This window comes from Otolemur garnettii, unplaced genomic scaffold, assembly GCF_000181295.1.
Source record: "Otolemur garnettii isolate 467f Iridium unplaced genomic scaffold, OtoGar3 scaffold00034, whole genome shotgun sequence".
Taxonomy (NCBI): Eukaryota; Metazoa; Chordata; class Mammalia; order Primates; family Galagidae; genus Otolemur; species Otolemur garnettii.
The window spans coordinates 11,726,059-11,735,237 of record NW_003852429.1 but is presented as its reverse complement, the minus strand read 5'-3'; the positions used below and the strand labels follow the sequence as shown (position 1 = coordinate 11,735,237).

General features: G+C 42.0%; 1 protein-coding gene across 1 annotated transcript in view; it reads right to left on the bottom strand.

Annotated features, from left to right (window-relative positions):
• ERCC5 (ERCC excision repair 5, endonuclease) overlaps positions 1 to 9,179 on the bottom strand; it is a 31,956-nt gene that overhangs the window by 10,120 nt on the left and 12,657 nt on the right. Inside the window, 5 exon segments of the mRNA XM_023513098.1 lie at positions 1 to 94; positions 439 to 686; positions 3,050 to 4,156; positions 4,486 to 4,693; positions 7,303 to 7,446. The exon segment at positions 1 to 94 is cut by the window's left edge and continues 26 nt beyond it. Coding sequence (XP_023368866.1) covers positions 1 to 94; positions 439 to 686; positions 3,050 to 4,156; positions 4,486 to 4,693; positions 7,303 to 7,446 — 1,801 coding nt within the window.

The window sequence follows — 9,179 nt, the reverse complement described above, 5'->3', positions numbered from 1 at the left end:
TTACAGTAGCAGCAACCCGTTCTTGCTGCTGTTGTTGAGCTTTTAGGGAATTCTGTTCTGCTAAAAGGTTGTTCTCCAGAGTTTCCAGCTCCTCCTATAAAATAATTTTTCACGTGTAGGTTATATTACTAGTGCAACTAAGTTCATTTTTTACAAAAAAACCCTGCATTTATTCTGACTGAAATTACCAATAAGTTTTTTCTCCTTATGAAGTATTCCACTTGGATTTCTGAGAAAGATTCTGTAATATCTTTAGAGTTCCCTCACTAAATCACATGGAAAATGGAGTCTATCCCAGGCAGTAACCCACATAAAAAAGGAACCATCACCAAGAAGATGCATTGCAACTGGCTAATAAATATTCCTCCAACAATTCCCCACAACCCACTTAACTTGGTTTCCTTAGCAATAATTTAGAACACAATGTAACATTATTACCAAATTAATATTTTGCCATTCATTGAACGAATCATCTGCATCTTCTTCAGCTTCTTCCTGTGCCTCAACATCTAAGTCCTGGCTTTCAGAGTTGTCCTGTGGGAGGCTCCTGGTGTCAGCAGGGGCTCCATCCTCCCTAATTCCTATCTGTTCCTCTTCATCTTGTTCAGAGGGAGGACTGGAAGCTTCATGCAATTCAGCTTGAAGTTCGTCTTCACTAACCACACTCTGCACTTCAATGAAACTCCCTGTACCAAAAGAATAAGGTCACTTCATCTGGACTGAAAGACTAAAATTGCCCTGAAATCATCAAGAAGTTCTGAAGAATCCTAAAAAATGTTGTAACCTAAAAAGGTAAAGATCTGAATAGAACAGAAAACATGAAATAGTAACATATTACTATTATATGTGAATCATTTTTTTAATCACAAATGCTTATAACTTCAAAGCAAGGTTTTTCAAGTTAGATAAATTGGCAATGTCTTTCAAAGTAGGAACCAAACTCTCTAAGACAGGCATCCTCAAACTGCAGCCCCCTTAGGAAATTTATCCCACCCACCAGGTGTTTCTGCCATGGCTGCCTGTCCTGCTTAGCAGCCGACTCGTCCTGGGGCCCGGAGTCCGGCCTTCCAACGGTCTGAGGGACAGTGAACTGGCCCCCTGTTTAAAAAGTTTGAGGACCCCTGCTCTAAGAGTGCCCCATTAGCTTTATACACATATGTTCTAAGTTAACTAATAGTGCTTTACATGAATTCAAAAAGGAGAACTGTTCTAGTATATAAACCATCATGGATTTTAATAAATATGTTTTTATGCTGTGTCACCATGAACATAGTGACGTTAAAGCTGTGACTCAGTGGAAAGAACCGTGGATAAGCACTCAGGGGAAAAACAGCCTTTCCTAGTCCACTTTGCTTCTCTACTTGATGTCTTTTCTTTTCTTTAAAATATATTTGTTAGTTCCCTTCCTTCCCTTCGAGGGGAATTTTGTGGTTCTGAGAAGACAATCAGGAGAGAAGGGCTATGTCCAAAGAGGAGGCAGCCAAGAATGAAGAGGCCAGTGGGATGGAGACATGGTTATGAACAGAGAGAGAACAAGCATTAAATAGATACACTGAAAACAGTGGGAGCCATGTTTCTGATCATTAGGGAAATTATAAAAGGGAAGGTTAGAATGAACCCTGGGATGCTGGATTAGAATTGCAGAGATCAGTGTAAACTCATGGATTTTAACATAAAGAAATGTAGGTGTGTGTGCTTGTGTGTCTCGGTACACATAAATATATTTCCTGGCTCTGTGCTGAAGGCACCTGAGCACACTCAGGGTCCAGCTCATGGTTTCTAAATGCCAAGCCCATTAAAAGGGACCAGAACTCCTTGGTGAAATGGCTGGTTCCAGAGCCAGGGCAGAGTAAGTACAAAATAAGCCTGGAATATCTTGGTGAGAAAGTAACAAAATGCTCACAATGTAATGAGGAATTGTCAGAAGGCACTTGACAATACAGACTTTGAGTCAAGCCTCTTCATTCCTCACATCAAGACTCCCTCATCCAGTAACCCCAGATCCCTTCAATTAGCCAATCCTGAGTCACTGCTTCTAGGGCAAACATATATACATACAAATATATATGAACATATTGTATGTAATTATCTTAAATCCTAAAAACCACCATCTTGGTAGATCCTCTTTGTTTTACAAAAGAAAAACAAGCCTCAGCAGTGTCACCCCATTAATAGGTGGCAGGGCTGGGATTCAAACCTAGTCCCACTGGAGCCTCCTGCTCTGCACTGCACAGCCCCTACTGCCTCTGAAACAAGGCAGAGCGTCACCTCGCTCCACCTCAGCAGGGACACAGTGTGGCAGCTCAGGTTCTTCCCCCGCTCTACAAATGTCCGTAAATCACCACAAAGACATCACAGTAAGTGCCAATTCTCACTGTTACAAATATGTTTTAGTGAGTAGGCAATTTTTGCAAATATGGAATCCGGGAATGCTGAGAACCAACAGCGTATATGTGGTGCGTGTGACAGAACTGCACGATATACGTATGTACAGAAAGGGTAGAGAAGGAGGAGAGAGAATAAAGCAATGTGGTAAAACGCCAGCAGCTGTGGGACCGGGTGGAGGAGCCAGTGTTTTATAATAGTCTTTCAACTTTCACAGTTTGTAATTACAGTAGAACCTCCATAGCTGACCACCTCTTTAAGGTGACCTAATTTTCAAAGACTGGACATGCACATGTATGTATCGGCCTAGTTCCTTATGCTGACCCCTTTCATATGTTGACCAGTTTGTTACAGTCCCTTGGGTGGTCAACTTAGAGGTTCTACTGTATTTCAAAATGAAGAGATTTTAGAGACTGGAAAAAAACTCACCTTCACCTTTACCAACTAAGGCATTCTGTCTCTTAAAACAAAAAGCAGCAGCAAAAGGCACAGCAAAACAGGAAAGGCCGAGATTCTGTTACTAGCCGTGTGTCCCTGGGAAGTCATTTGACTTTTCTTTCCAAGTCTCTGGTTCTGCATCTGTAAAATGGGACTAAAGGATCTCTCAGCTCCTAGAGATGTGAAATCCTACCATTCCGTATCTCTAAAAGAACACAGCACTTACCATCAGATTCACTTTCTTCGGAGTTGATTTCCATTGGTTCTATGGACTTTGGAACCAAAATTAAATCCTGGTCTGCAGACTCAATCATCTCCTGTTCTTGGATGGTGTTTAGGAAATTCTTGTGCTCCTTAGCATTAGATGATACCACATTTTCTAAGTCACCTACTGCCTCTGAAGGGACACCTACTATGTTACTCATTTCTTGCAAACTGACAGTACCAATGACTTCAGAAGCAGGATTTTGTTCACATTCTGGTTCATCATCACTTGAAAGAGCGGAGGAAGCATATTTACTTTCAGGCTGGCAAACATCTTCCTGCAGCTCGAGCACTGTGCTACGTGTCTCATCCCTGGACACAGAACTTGCACTTGTTGGTGGTGCCTGTGTCAAACCCCTTCCACTCGCCAGCCCAGGACCATCCCTGGGTATAACCACTGTACTTTCTGAAGAAAGTGGGTCTTTTCCATCTTTAACGACAGATTCATCATCTGTCTGAAAGGCTTCATCCACATGAATAAACGATGTTTGTTCCTTTGGGACATCAGAGTCACCACCTTGACGAAAGATGGTACTCAGTAAAGGAGCTGAGTCTGTCAGCCCTCTCTCGTCAGGAGTGCTGGCAGCAGGCTCCTCCGCAGAATTCATACTGGCAGAAGCCAGCACGGGAGTAAACAGCACTCCTTTTCCATCGCACACTGTAAGTCCATCCTTGTCCTCAGGGGAACTGTCCAGAAGCAGTCTGGTGGCTCCTGGCCCTCCTGACCGCACCGTGTCCCCGGCAGGCACCTTCACGTCTTCATCATCATCGAGAGCTCTCTGAATGGCGCAGAGAGTCCTCGGGGACAGCGAGCCGGCACCTGCAGCCGCGCCTGCACTCCTGCCCCCACGCTGCCTTCCGTCTTCACTCTCCTCCTCTGAGCTGCTCCCCAGCAGGGCCGCTTGCAGAGCCAGCAAAGTTCTAGGAGAAGGAGGGGTGGCGCCAGCCTCTTCCTCGGCCTTCACTTTTTCACATGGAGGTGACTTCATTTCAAAAGACGTGCTGTGCATTTTGCTGGAAGAAGGAAGAGATCCTAAATCCACTTCTGCAACTTTCTTTGCTTGAATACCTTAAGAAGAATTAAGACATTGCTCACAATGCAGTTTCACACCATGACAGCACACTTCTAGTAAGATCAAGAAGAGAATACCGGTCCTCTTTGGTCCTCTTAATTTGTAAATTAAGTTACAAATTTTCATTAAGTCAGCAAGCAGGAGCTAATTTGTTAGTCAATTTTAAAGTAGGCTGGCACTATAGTAGTTGATCCATTAACAGCTACATCAAATTGTCATTACGTACCCAGGACTTCATTATTACCCAGTGATGGTAGTCTATAGAATGCAGAGGCATGACATATTTTTGGTTTTCGACAGTCAAAAAAATGACAGTGCCTGATACCTTTTATCAAGATGTAGTGTGAGGTGTCTTCGGAGACCACTCTCCTTGACTCTACCTCCTTCAGAAAGCCCCCTTCATCCTCATATTGCCTTTGGATTGGTCCTGAATGTTGCTGATTCATTTCCTTTTGGACCTGTTCTATGTGCTGGTTTAGATAGTTTTTTTTAAGCAAGCCTTTGAGTTGGTATTGTGAAAAGTCATTGGACTCCTAAAGGCAAAATAAATAATATTATGGTTTTATAGTAAATACAGATAACATTACCATATTCTCACTCTTTTCCTCAAAGAGGGACAAGGAATAGTTGGCTTTTTTCACTGATGATAGTTTCATGTTATAAACGTTAAGAGTTGACAGTACAAAAAACATAACTTCTCTTTAAAAAAAGATCATTAAAACAAAAAGAACTGGGCAAAAAAAATAAATGATGAGTGCTGTTTATAATTTATTCAGTGAACATTTATTGAACCCACACACATAATGTCTGGCAGTCACTATGACATCTGATCAAGGCTTAGCTGACAGACAACCTTCCATCTCCCATGGAGGGCATTCTCCTCAATGCTTGTATATCTACTACCTCATTTTATTCTCAAAACCATCCAATGAAACAGATATCACTCTCCAATCCACAAATGAAGAAATCAAAACTCAGATAGGTTAGGTAATCTCCCCGGAGTCCCGTGGCACCTAAGTGGTGCACCTGGGATCAAAAGCTGATTGATTCCCTATAACTGATTTTATTGCTACAATAGTCCCCCCTACTCTCTAGAGATATGCTCCAAGACCCGCAATGGGTGTCTGAAACCCCAGACAGTACTGAACTAACTGCCATCAGTGAGAAGGCCTTTCTGCTCACAGACCAAATGCCTTTGCTGTCTTAATTAAGCACTTCACACACACTGTGGTCACCACTTGTGCAGTCTGCGGGACAATGGCAAAACTAGCAGCAATTTCTTTTTCCTTCTTTACAATTTCATGATAGAAAATTCATTTTTACTGTATTTCTTTGCAACTGCAGAACACAATTTTTTTTCTTCTCATATTAAGCCAAGAACTTTTACTTTTCACTGAAAGGAAGCACTTTATGGCTCCTCTTCAGCTGTTCGAATCGTGCTTAGGGGTCTTTACTGATAAAAGAAGAGCCATCTGGACACAAGCACTGCGCTCCCGTGACAGTCAATCTGATGATAACTGAGGTGGCTACTAAGTGGCCAACAGGCAGGGAGCGGCTACGGAGTGGAGACAAAGGAAGATTCATGTCTCAGTTGGGACAGAGACGGACAGCATGATATTTCTTCAAGCTACTCAGAATAGCAGAATAACTTGAAACTTAACAAATTATTTATTTTGGGGATTTTCCACTTAATATTTTCAGACCATACTTGACTGTAAGTAAAACTATAGAAAGCGAAACTGCAGATAAGAGGGGACAACTATATTATGATTACTACTCCTACTACTTACTGTCACTAGGAGTATCAACATTACATCTGTGCCATATACAGGTGAGACACAGGGCCAACAGCGATGAGTTAGAACTGCTCTACTCCATCAAAGTTACAGGTCCAATGAGCTATTAGTCCACAATATTCTACAGTCTACCAACCCCACAGACTCTGGAGTTGCAGAAAGAGAACCAAGAAGAGTAAATCCCTGCTGACTGTCTGTTTTTCCTTGTATTTTTCCCACTATTGATTACATCCCAGAAACTACCACATGGAGACCCACTCATGCTCAAGAAATAAAATGCCTGATAGACAAACTGAGCCTAGATTTTCCCCTAAAGTGAAAATAAATTTGCTTCTATCTTTTGTCTACTCAAAGACCCAAGAATATCATTTCTGTACACTTTAGTATTTTCCTGTGTTCACATTCTTTGTGGAAAGACAGAAAGGAGTGATGAGAAAGGAAATTTATCCTGCCTTTTTTGATTTCTGGTATCAATTTAAGAAATATTCAAAAGTCTGTAGAAAATAAAAGTCACTACTACATCCATTCACAAGGGACACTAATGCTATAAAACTTACATTTGTCCCACAGTGTATTAAAGATCTATGTTGGAAGTAATAGGTGGTAGCAGCAGAAGAGAAAAAAGAACAAGAAGAACTTGTTACTATCAGCTAAACACAGGGAGTGATTAATGGCAGCACGGCCAGGAGAGTGTCTGACAATCCCTAACCTCATACACCACCCGCACTGCAGCTTCTGAGGCTGTGGAGCCACCAGAAGGCGTTCCAAGTTGAAGAAGCCCCAATCTCCCTGTTCAGAAAGAGGGAGAAGGAACTTGGAGACCCAGTGGCATTTCTAGGGCTGTAGTAGAACAAAGTGTGCCTGCAATTTCAAGTAAGAACATATTTTCCCACTGTGATTAGATTCCATATTGCTCTTAGTTTTTGTAGACAAAATACACTATGAGTTAAAGTAACTTTTATGGACTAAGCTAAGAATTGAACCTTCAAGTTTATACTGGGCACTTACTATTAGAAAGATAGAGAGGTGGCTGCTGAAGATACAGAGGTGAGCACAACGGACATGGCTTGGAGCTTAGAACTGGAAAGTGAACTTGCAGGGAGCTGTGAGAACACAGAGCGGGAGAAAAGACCTCATCTTGGGTGGAAAATCGAGAAAGTCTTCTTTGATAAGTATTTCTAAGCTCAAACTTACAAAATACGCAATGACTCATAGGCTCTCTGAAACATACGAATGCTGTTTACTGTGCACTGAGATATTGCAGAGGTACTGCTATCAATTTCTCTTCTTTCTAATAAGTTTTAATGATGTTCTTAATTCTAGTAATATACTATTGCACATTTCACCTCTGGCATTGCTTCAAATAACGTTCTTCTTCTCTTGGTAAATTCTTTCATATCTGACAAGATTTCGTGCTTTATTTCAGGGGGCAGGCTGCTGAAGTCCTCAGACTCAATATCTACTGCTTGAGGATTCTGAAAGAACTCTTCCTACAAAAAGTAAAACATAACATTGTGAATTTACATTTTGTACGCTTAGTTCTATTCACTACTACAAGATATTTATTTATAATTAAATATTTATTGTGCTTGTATCATAAACACAGTTCTACATGTTCTACCTTACGCCAAACACAGCTGCACATAATCTCTGCTAAGAACCAAAGTGAGCAGGCAGATGAGGGGACGTAACATTCACTCTTTCTTTCCTTCAAAAGAAAGAATACTCACCAGGCGCCGCACTAGGATACTGTGGAAAGCATGCCAGAAAGGTCCCTACTCTTAGAAGGAGAAGACACCCATGATAAACAAATAAATGAAAATAAATATGATCTAAGAATGACTTAAAGAACAGAAAGAAGGGGAACAAAGGATTTGTCTGACAGTTCAAAAAGACCTCACTAAAAAGAGGACCTGGGAGCAGGTACATGAAAGATTCTGAAGAGCCAGATCAGCGACAGGACATCCCAGGCCAAGGGGACAGCCAGTGTAAGGCTCTGAGTCAGAAGTGAGCCTTATAAATTTGAGCATTGTATGTAACTCCCTTATAATTAGATTATACTGCTCTCAATCTAAAATGAAAAATGGAATTAAAAGTGGGATTTCACAGATATGGAAAAGTATAAAACTTTTCCTAAATTTTAACTCATTACCAAAAGTATTTTAAAATTCTCCATTAGTAAAAACAAAAACCTAATGCAGCTTGCTGTCATGTACGTGTACGTGTACAAACCAGCAGGCACTCAGGACAAGCTCCTCACAGTCCACACTTCCTGTGCTTTCCCTCACTCATGCTCCCGTCACCCCCAGGCCAAAAAATGGGGGGTGGCGTGGGGGTAGTAAAGCCCTGGAGAAGTTAATCTGTTCAAGATCACGCAGCTGATGAACAGTGGAGGCGCACGGAGGCTCAGGCCTTCACTGAGACGGCTACCACAGGTGCATGACAGTGCAGCACCCCACAAGCTGAAGGATGCCAAGGTTTAGCTCAAGCTATTCTACCAAATATACCAAACACTGTGAACAAAAAAGAAATAGTGAATGTGGGAATCAAAGAACATTATCTGCTACACTAAGAAACTTAAAAAACAAGTATATGAAAAAACGTAAATATAGTATGACCTCACTTTGTAAAAAATATTATTCATTAAAATATGCATGGTATTTATTTATTTATTTGAGATTGTCTCACTTTGCCGCCTCAGTCGAGTGCCATGGTATCATAGCTCACAGTAACCTCAGACTCTTGGGCTCAAGTGACTGTCTTGCCTCACCCTCCTAAGTAGCTGGGACACAGGCACCTGCCACAATGCCTGGCTATTTTTAGAGACAGGGTCTCACTCTTGCTCAGATTGGTCTTGAACTTGTGAGCTCAAGCAATCCTCCTGCCTCGGCCTCCCAGAGTGCTAGGATCACAGGCGTGAGCCACAGCTCCCAGCCTTGTGGTATAGTTTTTACAAAACATGTCTGCAGACTCTGACATTCTTCTTGTCTAATTATCATCCCCTTTCATATGGGCCGGCCTTAGTAATGAGCTTCTAAGGAGCAGAATCTGGTGGAAAGGATGCTGTCCAACTTCCACAGCTGGGGTTCAAAGGCAACACTTCTGCCTGAACTTCTCTTGGGACGCCCACCCTTGGAACACAGCCACCATGCTGGGAAAAACCCAGGCCACGCAGAGAGGCCACAAGCAGGTGTTCTGGTTGATGGCCACACTAAAGTCAGGC